A 16,700-nucleotide genomic window follows, 5' to 3' on the forward strand; every position below is an offset into this window, starting at 1 on the left:
AATGCGAATGACCTCAACATGAACAAATTTCACCTGGGATGATGCGTTCACAGAGCCTGTTAGGCCGATAATGCAGACTGCAGTTCTGGATGAACTTGATCTTGTGAAGAGTTGAGTTGGAAAGGCTGGCACGCGCATTGGAGAAATCAAGTCTGGAAGTAACAGTGGCATGTTTCAGAGTTTCATTTGCAATGGTGGTGAAGTAGGGCCAGAGATAGTGTTACGTAAAGGGAAGCAGAATTGATCAAGCATTGGATGAAAGTGTTAAAGGAGAGCTGAGGGTGGAGCAGAACGCCAAGATTGTGCACTGGTTTCACAAGCTGACGCAAGGAGCCACGGAGGTTGATGGAGTCAGAACCAGAGGTGAGAAAGCATTGGAAAGCAATCCACACGTGATTGCTTCAGTCTTGCAGTTGGAGAAAGTTAAATCTGATCTGGGACTTGATATCTGACAGTTTGTTACCAGCGCAGCATTAATCATGGGAATCGAGGGTGGAAGTTGATGGAGAAGTTGGGTCTCATCTGTATACATGTGAAAGTGGACCCCATTCCTGTGGATAATGTTACCATGGAAGAGCATATGGGCAAGAAAAATAATATTTGCATTTGATAATAATCTTATCACATCTTCAATAAGTCAAAGCACTTCACAGAATACAACAACAAGATTACATTTGTATAGCGCCTTTCACATCGGGAGGATGTCCCAAGGCGCTGGAACACAATACACAGTAAAGCGAACAGACTAAATATTTTGTGGGTGAAACGCGACAGCCAATTGCGCACAGCAGTGTCCCACAAACTGTTATTTTTTTTGAGGGCTTACCCCAGAAAAGCAATCCGGCAATAGGCTAACAATCTGTAAACAGTAGATAAACAAAGGCGTGTGGAGTAAGGAAACTTGAATGTTTTGGCCCTGCCCGAGAATCGAACCCAGGTCCTCTTTCTTGTGAGGCGAGCGCTCTAACCAATATGCTACAGGACTCCACATGTCTAACAATAGAGCCCAGAGGAACACTGCAGATGACCATGTTGGGGAGGGTGAGTAGAAGGAGAAGTAGTGAGGGGAGATGGTGAATCATAGATTAGTGTCTGTTTACGAGAATTACATCGAAAATGTCCCCTGATGTGAAAGGCACTGTATAGCTGTATTGCACGACGTGATATAGAGGGTTATTTACAAAGGGATTGCAATAATCACCAAGGTTTGAGTAGAACTGGACTTAGGAGACAAAAGACAGTATTCGAAACAATTGTCCCTGAACAGATGGTTACTGAATAGCAGTAATGAATGTTCAGGATTATTCTTTAGGTAGAAATAGTACAACGCACTTTCTTCAGATTGAATGGATTATGTCGAGTGTATAATATGGAAGATATGAAATGTGATGCACTTGATGGGCCAATTGGCCTTTTCTCATGTCACTGCTTGAGGATAAATTAATTCTCATTCACTGCATCAATCTGGTCCAATTTTAAACTTTATTTTTTCCAAAGAAATCAGATTATCTACAATTTGTATTTCTGCTTTGATAGAATCAAAATATTTTAAAGGATATACTACACTCGGGGGTAAGGGAACCCAAGATTCAACAGAAATTTGCTCTTTCGATCCATCACAATTGTGAAATCATCTCAAGACTAGTTAACTTTGAACTAGTGCAGCATCTTTCTGGGCCACGTTTATATCGACTACAACCACTAAAACTTCGTTAGAACAAAGAAAAAATACCTTAAAACTTACTGAAGAGTTACAAGGAAAGTTTGTTCGGTCTGAAATGTCCCATGGTCTCATGAATCGGCATCTTAATTTGGGGTTTATACAGATTTTTGGAAAATTCTTAATTTGAAAATAGTTTATTTTCTTACAATTCTCAAACTAACAAAAAAAAACTGATTCCCTACTCCCACTCGCCTCAAATTCTGCACTTCTTCTCTATACACCCTGTTCGGGCAATGGTTGAAAGGTTGAGACCTTGTAAAATTTCAGACCTGAAGCCTTCCTTTTCTTAACTTGTTAAACACTAAATTGAACAAATGCAATAATTTTTTTTTAAAAAAGTTAAATTATCCAGAATTTACCTTTAAACTTTAAATACAAAAAAGTGGAAAAAAATTGTTTTGCTATAGTTAACTGAATTTAAACAAAAAAGCAAAAAAAATAATAACAGGCAAGTTAATATCATGTCAATGGCACTACAAGTATAAGCTTGATCTTTAGATCATTTCTTTGCTGTTGCGAATAGCACAGCATAACACCATGCTGAAAATCATTCCGAAAATCTGGAGGAAGAAAAATAAATTGATTACTATTCTGGTCATAAAACTTGCAAAAGGAATTAAAAATGAATCAATTGAACTGAATTTCATTATTGAGGCTGCTTACCATGACTAATCCAATGCCAATTCCAACTGCTCCAACGATATAAAGTTTGCTGCCGAAAACTTCGTCAATAGCCACGAGGCAAGACTGCATACAAGATCAGATTAGAATTAATTCATTTTAGATACTATTGATCGACGCATTTTGTGTACAATTCATATTTGTCCCCTCTCCTCTAAAGTTGTATGCATCTAACTACATTGCCATCAGAATAGTAAATATAGGAACACGCCTCCAGAGATGCCATTGAATTTTAATACGATGTTTACCATCAACATGAGGAATGGAAAATGGAAAAGTACAACAGGTGGAAGTCAATATCTACACTTTGAGCACCTGCAAAAATGTGTTTCTTTGCAGCCTTCAACACTGAGATTTACCATCAATTGAGTTTAGATGAATTGCTTTAACAGATAACGTAAGGGAGAGATAAATTACTGTACAAATTTACATTTATGCAATACCCATCATATCAGGAGCACATCCCAAGGTGCCTTGGAGTCTGAGCTGGAGGAAAAAGATGACCGATAGTGCGGTCAAAACATGAAAGTCTTGAGCCAGACCTTGAAAGAGGTGAGGGAGGAAATAATCTGGGGGGGACTCCCCAAAGAATGGGACAGATAGGCTGAAGATAGGAAAGGGTATATGAAACATGCAATGCCCATAATGGATATAAGAGGAGCTATGGATTAGACAAAAGTTTGGAATTTGAAGTTTATTTCACCTGAGAGAACTCAATCATTAGTTACAGATCTACTTTGGGCAACTATGGCTATCGCAATCTTCTGATTTTAATATGGTAAAATATGTAACATGACACCCTATTTAACTTTAATTTCCAATGCCTACTACTGGACACCCATAGGTAGGGGTAACCTTGTTGTAGCAGGCTCAAAGCCCATGTTAAAATGAGCTGTGGAAAATTGGTTGACTTTTGGGTTATCGGGCTACTGCTGATATCATTTCCTGCATTCATTTGATCCAGCAACGCATACGGGAATGACAATAGGAGAAAATAGTGATTGGGATGAGGAGGGAGAGGTTTGTTTGTGTGGAGCAGGGAGGATATCATACTGTATAAACCAGCCTCCGCCCCACCCCCATCCCAGCGTTAATAGGGTAGAAAATAAAACCAGTGAGTCCAAATAAAAGTCTGTAATACCTTTCTTTGTAAAGCTTCAATCACGCCACTTAAACCACTCGAATCCGTTGCAGGGCAGGTTTCTCGAACTAATAATTCAATAGCGCCACCAAGTCCACAACATTTCATCTGGAACACAATAAATTTACTCAATGTTCTAAATACAGAAACTTTATTTATTGGGGGGGGGGGGGGGAGGGAAAGAAATCGGTATACCATATATAAAAATCTATTATTTAATGTAAAATACATTTTACATTGATTTGGCATCTTTCACACAAGGAGAATGTCTCAAAACACCTACGGAGCTCGGGTATCTGAGTATACGGGATCAAAGCAAGGTCAAACAGGCAGGTCTAGAGGTGGGCTTTAAAAGTGTAGAAGGAGGTAACGAATCAAAGGAAGAACAGGAGTTTATCATACACTATTTTAATTCAAAGTTAATGAACACTTGAAAGAATGCCATCAATAACAATCAAAAACATTTGCAGATTTTGCAATAAGAGGTTCAGGGTAACATTAGAGATTGAAGGGTAAAAGGATAGTAATAGCTCACCCCACTGTTCATTGCTACCAAGGCAGCCTTTAAAGCATCCGTCTGATCCTTGAGATACTCAGTGTACGTTGCAGTGTAGAAGTCCTTCAGCTCTTCAGTAATCTGCAAAGTTCAGCATAAAATTACTTACACCATGTGCCATTGAGCATTTACACTTCAAGTAACGAATTACAGAAGCTTCACTAACAAAACACTCTTTAATAAACGATGCAATCAAATCTCATAGTAACTATGTAAATCAAATCCTAACTCATATTGCCACTACAGCACTTTGCCCTCGTAGTTAAATGTTGTGGTCCCGACTGATATAACATACGTGCGTTTATCTGTGTTAAGGCTAACACTCCAGTACTGCATTCTGAAGATGGTAAATACATTTAAAATCTAATTTTCTTAAGATATTGATTTAAGGCTTGAATTTACAGTTCCATTCTTTCCTCACATTTAACTTCAGTGCCAGCAAGCGGAGGTTAGAATGAATGCCAAGATGGGAGCGTTTTTGCTAGGGAAGAATTGGAAAGAAAAGGAAAGAAATAGAAATGTCAGCTTGTATTCCTACCTTAGATTTGTTCATGAAGCCCCATATTCCAGCTGCAATTTCAACTGCAAATATAACTAGGAGACACAGAAAGAACTGAAACAGAAGAAATAAGATCATTACACAATTACGTATTAAAAAAAAACTCAATGCTTAAAAAACAAGACAAATTAGCTATGTTTGTGTCACACTAGTGTGCTAAACACGAGAAAGTCTAGTTTAAAGAAAAGTTAAGGTATGTTCCAACGAAGTGATAGAGGCCAATAAAAAGGAAATTAAGATTTTCCTAGAGTCACCATAAAGAATGCTTGCAGCCCACTAATATCAAACACTGTTAGGGCATTAATGTTGCATGCTTGTCAGTCAAATGTTTTGATGGCAATTGGTTTTAAAACATGTACATTAAATGGGGAGGTAAGCAGGGTCCCCTTGGAGCTGAGCTGACTTCAAGGCGGCGTGTTTAATGGAATCAAGTCAACCCTCTGGGGTGGTCTCACTAGTCTGGTTCCTGAGCTAGATGGGCTTGCAATACTCCAGGGATTAGCGGTCCTCTGTGGTAGTTAAGCGTCTGAGCTAGGCAGGTCTGCTGTAGTCCAAGGTAATGTTGATGGAAGACCAGCCAGCCTGCAGGGTCATCCAAGACCTGGAGGGGCATGCAGTGAATGTGGAAGCACTGACCGTCAACTGCGCCCATTATAGTAGGGGTTGAAATTTTATGGACTCCAACTATTGCATTTATATACACACACACACACACACACAAAGAGGCTCCACGGTACTTACACAGCCCAGCATGCACTGAGATTCCTGAATCGCTCCACAACATCCGAGGAAGCCAACCACCATCATCACCGCACCAGCACCAATCAGGATGTAAACTCCTGCAAAGAAATACATCAATTGCTGAATGACAGCGCAATCCTTACAATTCAACAGGTGACAGTAATTAACTTAGCTGTAATCTAAACTGTACAGGATTCAAGCAACCCCATCTACATTATTTCTTTGGTGCTGCACATTACATCTCGGATAGCTCCAGCGACCAGAAGCATCTTCTTGCAGAGCTGGTTCAGTCATGATGTAGCCCCAGTGCCTGTGATTCACAGTGTAACTCAGTTTTCTGTACGGCAACTTAAAGTAGGGATATATTTGTACACTTGGAGTGTAATGCAAGAACTCCCAAAGGTGAAGGAAACACACAATAGTTTTATAGATGGCACTAAAGACATATTGTGCAAACTCAAATAAATTAAGAGTATTTTTAAGAGTAAATAAAATTGAACCGGTGAATTGTACTATTACAGGATTTTGTTCAACACTAACTTTAGGAAAAATTGTTTATAAAGCTACTACCATAGCCCAAAATATTCAACACTATCTAGAATATAAAACGTGCATTGTTCTTAACTAATGTCACACATTGCGTAGTTCGTGGCACAGGATGAGATCATAAAGTTTTAATGTAAGTTTCAGTTGTTCCACGCAATTGGAATTATAAGCTTTTAATCCTACCTGTGTAGAAAGTGGAAGGTGTCGATTCAATTTCAAACATGCCCTTTGTCTGTGGATCCAAACGAAGCCATAGTCCGATGGCTAGAACTGCAGATCCTGCAAGCTAGAGACCAAAAGTAAATGTATTAGCACTCTTCCCATTTACAACTGTGATGACTTTTACAGTGAAAGTTACAAAGTGGGTCAACTTACAGTACAATTAAGGTGTAGACTCTAATACTTTGCAAAAATGCACGCAACAACAACAAATTATATTTGCGTAGCACCTTTCACGTCAGGAAGATGTCCAAAGGTGCTGGACAGTCAGAGATCAGCACTCCCTGACCACCCTGGTGGTTGGGATCAGGAGGGGTGAAGAGCGGGGAGAGTAGGGGCTGGAAAGGTGCCCGGTTGAAGAGGACTGTCTTGAGATGGACCTTGAAGGAGGCACACCCCAGCTCCATCATGAGTGCTTTAAAAAGCTGGCCGTCACACAGAATATCACAGAAGACCGATCACCAGCTAGTTCATCATTTGCTCTGTGTAGCACACTTGCAGCAAGCTTGAAGTGAAATAGATGTCAAGTCAGTTTTGGTTTCTGTGTGCTAAAAATATCCACCTTCAGAGTCATTAAGGTCACTTCCTCATAGGAAGGAACATCGGTTGGTATCTGATGAGCCGGAAGCTGGTCAATTTTGCCTTTGATATAATATGCACCTTTCCACATCATTGAGACATCTCAAAGAACTTCACAAGATTTTACCGTGAAGCGAAGTGACTGCAGTTGTAAATAGAACACAGCAGCCAATGTGTGCTCAGCAATATTCCAAAACAGCCATGAAGTGAGTGATCAACAACAACAACTTGTATTCATATGCGCCCCTCACGCAGGGTAGTGTCCCAGATCGCTTGAGTGACCAAGTTTTATTTAGGAGACTGTTGGCCAGGACACCAGTATAAGTTCCCCTCTCTTTTCAAGTAGTGGCGTGAGATCTTTAGCATCCACTTCAACGGGCAGATTTGCTACAATTCTTAGACCTTACGATGCAGTGATGTTCCCTAAAACATGCAATTATTTTTAAGAATTACAAAATGATACAACTTTTTTTTAAAATGAAACACTATGGTGGCCTTCTGAAGAATTTCCATTGCACTTTGTTGATTCACCAACAACGCAACAACTTGCATTTATAAAGCACCCTTCAAGCGGGCAGCGTCTCAGAGCACTTAATATATAAGCGGAGTGCTCATCAATAGTTATACATACACTATTCTTTGGATTTACATTTAGCCATCACATTCAATGCACCACTAAACAAACCATCTCCCAGAAGACCAAGATAAATTTCTACTTTCCACTCAATAATTAATCCAAGATGTAATTTGCATACATAAAGGCTGAGTGGACCAATTGAGGGCAGGAATTGATACCAAGAAAGTGAAAATGCATCTTAAAAAGTCACCTTAAAAAAAAAGGCTTGCACTTGTTTGGCAAACTACAACGAATGTTCACTCAGCCCTAGTTTTATTTTCAGCTCACAAAAAGTTTACAGTTATTGGAGAAAGTAAAATATACACCACAGTGCAGATGTCCTGACGACATTTCTTGAAATAAATGCACAGATCAATCAAAAACTAGTCCAACTGTAGAAGTAAAATGAAAAATACCTGCATGGAAGATTCTCTACAACAGTATTCTCTAGTTTTTCTTTAGAGAAATGTCCACTTTAAAGTAAACATAAGAGCATCAATCCCTGATTTTTTTTTATTAACCAACAGGTTTTACCATCTGCCCTTAGTACGGAAGCAGTTTCTGTCCTAATCCCGTTTGATGTTTCTAGCCTGGACTGTGCTGACCAATTCAATGTTTGGTTGCAATCATATACAGCTGTATCACAAGGCAGAAGATAATGTGGATTTAGTAGCTCTGTAAATGATTGAAGCAAATGGACCCGAAGGCCAAGCCCTGTTAGAACAAGGAGTCACGAGGAAGGAGGCTGGTTAGTGGAAACACTATTCCTCTCCTAAAATGTCCAAAATATTCTAACTAAATTCTGAAATAGCTGTTCATTGAAAAATAATGGTAGCCATTAGTGGGTAAGATATGTAGGGATAATCAGCAAAGTGGAGTGGTCAACTAATCACTGATTAAACGAAAATTTGCATTTTAGATACTGCTAGAAATGCCATGAAATATAACTACTTTAGTCTATACAAAACATTGCATCAGTGCACACACTTATTTTGTAGTCAGGATTCTGATATTTTGTTCCCAACAGGTGGGAAACAGTTGAAGAGTCACATATTGCATTTATTAAGAGTAAAAAAAGAAGCATTGTACTCAAATACTCCTAAATCTTTCCAACAATATGATGTTTATGAAATTAAGACTTAATATTGTACAAACTATTTATCCAATAACTATGAATGTCTTCAAGAAAATTAAGACTATGGACAAACATGCAAGCCACATTAACATTCAATATGAGAACTTCAGTCAATATTCTCACTCATCAGCAGGATCAAGAATTAAAATGAAGTTTTAGTAGGTCGCAGAGGATGAGGAATTTGAACTCGATTCTCTGGGAGATGGGGAGCCAGTGAAGCTGGGCAATCGGAAGACATATTACCAGTTACATCACTGTCAATTTCTATTTATAAAATTGGCAAAGGTCAAGGGAAATAACGTTTTTGAAAAGAAGCTCACTGGATAAATAGTATTGCATTAAAATGGCAATTGGATTAACGTCTCATTGGCGCAAACTTTTGTTTTGATTCTCTGTTGCACCAGATCAAAGAAAGTTTTAGAAGGCTAAAGTCACAAACATATTCTCAGTCTGCACCTAAGGTTTCCTGTTCCCTCTCATTCCCACAACCTTTCTGCCACTATTAATACTAATGACTACACTAACTTTCTCCACTATCTCTCTCCCTGGCAGTTCACCATGGCTTTTCTAGTTTCACTCCTACTCTGTATGAGCTTCTTCACTTTATCCAATTATTTCTCCTCCTGCCTCTACGCAGACATGTGTAGATTCCCCATGGCTCTATCCTTGGTTCTCTTCCTTTGCTCCCTGGTAAGATCATTCAGTGCCTTGGGACGTTCTCCCAACGTGAAAGGCGCTATACAAACGTAATGTGGCATCATCTGCAGGTACAGAGATCATTTCCATACGTATGGAACTGACACTCAACCCTACCTTTCTGCCTGCACCCGAGGTTCACTACTTTTCTGACAGATATCAAGTTGTGGATGAGCCTCACCTTATGCAACAACTGACAAAACAGACTATTCTTATCAGTTCCTGCTAATGCCTTTCCTCCTTTAGGTACCAACCGTGTCTACCTCCCAACTTGCTCACTCCCAACTCTGTTTGGAACCTCAATTTTGTTCAAACCTCAACTCTCCTTTAAACCTTTCAACCAGACTCTGACAAATCTCGTTTCATGTATCTCTGCAACATCACACCGGTCCACCATTACCTCTTCCCCAACCAAGCCAAAACCCTCACCCAGCTTCATAGGTTCCATATCCCCCCAACTGATTGAATAAATTCCTCACCTTTAATGCCTTTGTCATACTGTACTCAAGTTTCAGAATATTCACGTCCAAATACACAAAGCTTTTTTTTAAAAAAAGTGTGAAACACAAGATATCCTGTTGCTGCATTTTTACCCAACAAACGCTGTCAAGGTCTATATTAATTTCCGATTTCAAAACAGATCTAAATCTTTAATGTCGGTTGGCCTGCGATAAGAATCTCTGAAAGTTAAGGGACCATTTTAACTAGTGTTCTTTGTCCCAGAAATTTCACAGAAGTAAATGCAGGTACAAAAATCTAAGGGGCCACCAGTTTCCACTGGAAAAATGTGACTCACTCCTCAACTAAGCTTCTCTAACCAACACCCATAGAACAATACAGAGAGAATGGGCGATGTGAAGTGGGAAAAAATGTATAAAGCCACTATGTTTTAGATATTACTAAAGGATAAGAAGATATTGCTGGATTTCTAAGATTAATGTTTACAATTCACCTAGATGGGATCATTCTTAAAGATGGGAACTTGGAAGCCTGCTGTGTATTTGATGTGTGACAAAAAGGCAATGTACTTGCCACAAAAATGTTTGTTAGATGTAGATGTACTTCAAATCTACTGTGGATGAAATACTCCAAAGCAAGACATTTACTCAATGAGCAGCTGAGCATTTTTTGCAATCTCAATTCAGTGTTTTATAGCCAATGATTCATATTTTATCAATGGTCTGTACGCATTGACTTAGAATTATTGGCAGGAGAAAATATAATTCATTAACAATCTGTCCAAAACATTTTCTCTTTCAATTTCTTAAAGTGGTCCTGTGGGCCAGATATCAAACTATAATTTCCAGGCTTAATCATCAGTCAATCTGTAGCTAATTTAACATTGAGGGAAACGAGAGAGAAATAAAACAATCTTATTATGTTCCTACTTGAACTAGAAAAGAATTTCAGATGACGACACATTCGTGTTGGAAAATGATTACAGTACAGGATGATTTGGCCTTTGTGAATTGCAGACGCAATACCAAAATACATTTGTATAGCGCCATTCACATCGGGAGGACATCCCAAGCCTCTGATTCCCCCACTGCCACCATCTACTCAAATGTAATTTTCACTGTTCTTTTTCTAGATCATGGATTCAGCCACAACAGTCTTTTATGGTAAGATATTTGATATTCTAACTCTGCTTGTAAAAACGATTTCTAGCCTCTCCCTGATTTCTTCTGGTGATCATACAAAAATACAAGGATTAGTGGTCGATTTACGCTCTGGTTCTGGTAGAAAAGTTGGTATTGGTCTTTTTAAAAACAACATTTTTAAAATCGTTATTAGACCCCTCTTCAATTTGTCAGCTCCAGCAAAAAATGGTATCAACTTTAATACAACAAATGTATAACACAGTTATATAGCACCTCTCAAGTCAGAAGGATATCTCAAAGCACTTCAACGCACCTGAGCTTGGGAGGAGGGCGGAAGGGGGTGGGGCAGTAAGGACAACTAAATGCTTCAGTTGAAGTGAGAAGTCTTAGATTGTTGCTGCAAATCATAGTGAATACCAGGGTGGTCCAACTGACAACTCCACCCAGCCCCCTCCCCATTCCATCTGGCCCACTTGCTCCCCCTGTAACCCGTAAATGTTATGTTTCTGGAAGCGAAACAAAACATGTTGCTTATGCGGCCCACAGACATTTTCCAAATAGGGAAAAAAAGGCCCTCAGCACCTCCCTGCTCTATGCTGACATACCAAGGGAGGGAGGACCTCATTGTTTGAGCGTGACTAGCTCGGCAAGGTTATTGGGTGTCGAACTGAACAGTGTCAATGGGCTGGTCGGGAAAGCCCATCCTCAATCCAGTTAAAATATCCTTCCAAAATCTCCACTGGTTCACTCTGAGCAACCCGGCAATGGCATCTGGAGTGACATACGCCAATCACTGTCAGGGCTCTCACAAGACTTGCTACTCAGTGAAGAAGTCCATCTCATGAACCGCATTCCAGTTGGAGTAACTGACTTCAGGAGGAGAGGGGAAAAGGTCATTACGTTTGAAGTTAACAGTATAGACAATTGCAATCAGACAACTTTAAACTGGGCTTTATTATATTATTATATGGGGAACCATGAGTTCCACTATTGGGTCTGTGACATTTATTTCATTTGCAATGCAGGGCATATTTCCCAGAATTAGCAACATTGAAGTGATGGCATGCAGTCTGTATGAACGCTAGGTTTTGTTTTTTGGCCATGGATCTTCACTGACATCTGGAGAGGATCTGTGTATGTCAGCTGACAAATCCCTTGCAAAACAGCAACTTCCACGAGATGATGAGCTTCGAGCTCACACCCCAGACTTGTTTGACAAGCTTATTAAGGAATTGCATCGTGTCAATGGCATGCAATTGCAATTTACAGTAGTTTGCTGGAGTCCAGTAGAGTAGTAGTTAGTGCGCTCACTTCACAAGCGAGAGGACCCAGATTCAATTCCCGGGCAGGGTGAAACCTTAGGCAAGTTTCCTTTCTCCATGTCAACCCTGTCCAAATATCTACACCAATGGCCTTCTTGGTAAAGGCACCAACCATAAGGTGTAGCACTCAAATCCTGCAGACTAGAAGGTTAAAGATTTGAGCCCCACTCACGGTTGAGTTACCTAATCACAGCCAAGTTGCCGTTCAAGATGTACAATTAGCGCTCTGGGACGCTACCCCGCATGAAGGGCACTATATAAATGCAAGTTGTTGTTGTACAATTAACCCGGGCAACCTTTAAACCAGGAAGGGAGAAAATACAGTGAGAATTCCTGCTACTGATCGCAGCCCCTACGGAAGGTACAGTACACATGCACAGACAGGATCAGAGTTAGCTATATCTCTCAACTCCCCCATCCTCTGGCGTCAAATAGACTGCAGTCTACTCTACACTCACACGTTATGAATGGCCAATTTGGCAAGGTGGCGGAGGGTGCCCAACCCTCACACGGTATGACGATAGCCCAACAAGAAAAGACTGCACACATGCAGGCTAATAAAATAAAATAGCTAAACTGATTAAAATTATATTCGTGGGGGGGGGGGGGAGCTAAGCTCAGCCATTTCCTTGCTCACACTTTCCCCACAATTCAGACTTTGCATTTGGCTTTATTTCACTTACAAGGTTCTGCAGTTCAAGATCCCGGTCCTCACCTTCAAAGCCCTCCGTGGCTTTGCCCACCCTACCTCTGCGACCTCCTAACCTCCTAACCCCCTACCAGTCTACCCGCTCCCTCCGCTCAGCCGGCTGCAGCCCGCCTCACGTCCCCCGCCTCGCCCGCCCCGCCATGGGCTGGCGCACCTTCTGCCACTCTGCCCCCGCCCTGTGGAGCTCCAGCCCCGCAGTCCCTCCGCCTCGTCGTGAAAGGCGCTATACAAGTGTAATTTTGTGGCGGTTGTTGTTGTGGCTGTTGGGAGTCACATACCCGACCCCAGCCAAAACTTTCTTAGCTGCACTCGCGCGCACACACACACACACGCACACACATCCATCAAATCATAGAAACGGCAGTAAAAACCCCCCAAAAAGCTGCGGCCAATACAAATAAAATCTGATAAAAACCAGTAGATCAACAAGCAGTGAAAAGAAAGCAGAAATTTCTCTCTCTCTGTCTGTCTGTCTCTCTCTCTCTCTGTCTGTCTCTCTCTCTCTCTGTCTGTCTGTCTCTCTGTCTGTCTGTCTCTCTGTCTGTCTCTGTCTGTTGTCTGTCTCTGTTGTCTGTCTCTCTGTCTCTGTCTGTCTCTCTCTCTCTCTGTCTGTCTCTCTGGCTGTCTGTCTCTCTCTCTGTCTGTCTGTCTGTCTCTCTCTCTGTCTGTCTGTCTCTCTCTCTGTCTGTCTGTCTCTCTCTCTGTCTGTCTGTCTCTCTCTCTGTCTCGCTGTCTGTCTCTGTCTCTCTGTCTGTCTCTCTCTGTCTCTCTCTCCCTGTCTCGCTGTCTCTCTCTCTCTCGCTGTCTGTCTCTCTCTCTCTCTGTCTCACTCTCTCTCTCTCTCTCTCCAGCCAACACACTCAACACAAAAATACTTGTCTGTGGAAACTATAGAGGATGAACATGAAACTGCAGCTGGTGGGTGGGTGGGGGGGGAGTTGGGGAGAGAAACGATTACAAGGCACAACATACATACCCTATCTGACACAGATTTGACTACATGCTTTTCAACTCAACGCCTCAGACGCAGCAACTTTTATTTTTCAGGTTACAAAGTAACGAGGTCTTTTATATGCCTTTTAGATATATAATATATATATTATGCATTTGGAAAAAAATACAATCTTTTTGCTAATCCGCAGGTATTGGGGCCACATTTCATTCAGAACCCAGTGTAACACAGAGCAACAGAGAGAAACAGCCACACCATGGGGAGAGGGGAGGGGAGGGGGAGAGAGGAGGGGGAGAGAGGGAGAGAGGAGGGGGAGAGAGGGAGAGAGGAGGGGAGAGAGGGAGAGAAGAGGGGGAGAGGGGGAGAGAGGAGGGGAGAGGGGAGGGGGAGAGGGAGAGGAGGGGGAGAGAGGGAGGAGGGGGAGAGAGGAGGGAGGGGAGAGGGGGGAGGGGAGAGAGGGGAGAGGGGGGAGGGGGAGGAGGAGGGGAGGGGGAGGAGGGGGAGATAGGAGGGAGGGGAGAGGGAGGGGAGAGGGGGGAGGGGGGAGAGAGGAGGGGGGAGGAGGGGGAGGGGGAGAGAGGAGGAGGAGGGGAGGAGGGGAGAGAGGGAGGAGGGGAGAGAGGGAGAGAGGAGGGGAGGGGGAGAGAGGAGGGGAGGGGGGAGGAGGGAGGAGGGAGGGGAGAGAGGAGGGGAGGGGGGAGGAAGGGGAGAGAGGGGAGAGAGGAGGGAGGAGGGGAGAGGGGAGAGAGGAGGGGGAGGGGAGAGGGGAGGGGAGAGAGGGGGGAGGGGGAGAGAGGAGGGGGGGAGAGAGGAGGGGAGAGGGGAGAGAGGGGGGAGAGGGGAGGGGGAGAGAGGAGGGGAGAGAGAGGAGAGGAGGGGGAGAGAGAGGAGGGGGAGAGGGAAAATGGTTATATTTAGAGGTATTTGCAGGAAAAAAAAATCTAGATTTCTGTGTGTGTTTGAGGGGGGAAACGATTGCAGAACATTTAACTGCACTGATCTTAACGGCAATGCAAACGTGAAACGTTTTCTACGTTGTTGGAAGTAATATATATATATTATATACACATATACATATATATATATATGAGTCCAAAGTGAACCAAAGATCAAGTCGAGCGCTTTGTCGGTGCGAAAAGCCACGAAGCAAAGCTTTTGTACCCCATATTTTTTTAAGGAGCGAAGAGGGGGGGAAATCACCACCAAAACGTAGCTCTTTGGGGGGGAAAAAAAAAGGAGAATAAACAAATATATATTAACAACACATCGAGAGACACAGAGACACACACACACACACACAGGGACTCACCCAGAAGAGGAAATTAAAGATGAACAGCAAATACTTCACACACTTCACGCCTCCACGAACCATTTTTTTCCTGTCAGAAATTTAGGGGTATTTCTTTTTGGGTAATAAGCTTCTTTTTTTTTTGGGTGGTGGTGGGGGTTTGGGAAGAGGAGAGGAGGGGAGTGGGTGGGTGGGTGTTGCCTGTAAAAAGCTTTTGAGGGGAGTCGAGTCGAGTCTCTCTGCCTCCAATGCGATGAGGGAGTGTCTCTCTGTCTCTCTCTCTCTCCTCTCTCTCTCTCTGTCTCTCTGTTTCCTTCCTCAGCTCTGGGAGATTGGGGCAAATACGTGGTGAGCGCATGTGCAAGAACTCTGGGGGTGGGGTGGGGGTTGGATGGTGCACTGGTTGCCTCGCCCTTTCCCGGAGTCTTAAGATATTTTTTTTTTGGGGGGTGGGACAAGGAGGGAGGGGGAGAGAGGGAGGGAGGGAGGGAGAGAAGGAGGGAGGGAGAGAGAGGGGGGGAGGGGAGAGAAAGGGGAGGGAGATAGAGAGAAAGAGGGAGGGAGAGAAGATAGAGAGAGGGAGGGGGGAGAGAAAGAGGGAGGGGGGGAGAGACATAGAGAGGGAGGGAGGGAGAGAGAGAGGGGGGGGGGAGAAAGGGGGGGGAGGGAGAGAAAGGGGAGGGAGATAGAGAGAAAGAGGGAGGGAGAGAAGATAGATAGAGAGGGAGGAGAGAGAGAGAAAGAGAGGGAGGGGGGGAGAGGGAGAGAAAGAGAGGGAGGGAGAGAGAGAGAAAGAGAGGGAGGGGGAGAGAAAGAGGGAGGGAGAGAGATAGAGAGAAAGAGAGGGAGGGAGAGAGATAGAGAGAAAGAGAGAGAGGGAGAGAGAGAGAGAGAGAAAGAGAGAGAGGAGGGAGGGGGAGGGAGAGAGAGAGGGCAGACCCCCCCCCCACCCCCTACCCTGTGGGGTAGGAATAAATAAAAGCACCTTCCAGTGCTGCAGACTGCACACAGGCACTGCAGCAGTTGACTCCCACCCCCAGGGGTTTTTTTTTGTAATATGATTGTTTTTGGTGGTGGTGGTGGTGATGGAGGTGTGTGAGAGGGAGTTTTTTTTTGCTGCATTTTGAAGTCACAGTGATTTTGAAATGATGACTCATGATTTTCCTCTCCCCCTCCCTCTCCCCTCTCCCCCTCCCTCCCCCCTCCCTCTCCCCTCTCCCCCTCCCTCTCCCCTCTCCCCCTCCCTCTCCCCCCTCCCCCTCCCTCTCCCCTCTCCCCCTCCCTCTCCCCAAGAGTTTTCAGGGCAATCACAGGGTGTGGCAGTCATCTGCTAAGGTTTCAGTGGTGAGCAAAACAGTTTTGTTGCCATAGAAATTGCACAGTTTGGATTCTGCAATGCGACCAGTTTTTAGGTGTTGTGAATGGCATTGAGAGTCTGCAGACAAACCAGGGAGGGAGGGAGGGAGGGAGGGAGGGAGGGAGGGAATAATTAAAAAGAGTGTTTTTTTTATTTTTTTTCCGCACCGATAAATCATTCTTCAAGGAAAGGCGAATTGCCGGCAATTCCGTACGGGTTTTACGTGGAGAAAAAGTCACGGCTTTTGTTTCTTTTTTTTTCTTTTCTTTTCCGCGCCGG

General features: G+C 43.1%; 1 protein-coding gene across 1 annotated transcript; it reads right to left on the bottom strand.

Moving 5' to 3' along the window:
• Positions 1–1,466: 1,466 nt before the first annotated feature.
• cd9 (CD9 molecule) lies at positions 1,467–15,280 on the bottom strand. Its single transcript, NM_001292663.1, is given in 8 exon segments — positions 1,467–2,283; positions 2,387–2,470; positions 3,546–3,653; positions 4,081–4,182; positions 4,640–4,714; positions 5,402–5,499; positions 6,131–6,233; positions 15,086–15,280. Coding segments are annotated over 8 exon segments (699 nt in total). The 5' UTR covers positions 15,149–15,280; the 3' UTR covers positions 1,467–2,217.
• Between the last annotated feature and the right edge of the window lie 1,420 nt (positions 15,281–16,700).

This window comes from Callorhinchus milii, unplaced genomic scaffold (assembly GCF_018977255.1).
Source record: "Callorhinchus milii isolate IMCB2004 unplaced genomic scaffold, IMCB_Cmil_1.0 Scaffold5, whole genome shotgun sequence".
Classification (NCBI taxonomy): domain Eukaryota; kingdom Metazoa; phylum Chordata; class Chondrichthyes; order Chimaeriformes; family Callorhinchidae; genus Callorhinchus; species Callorhinchus milii.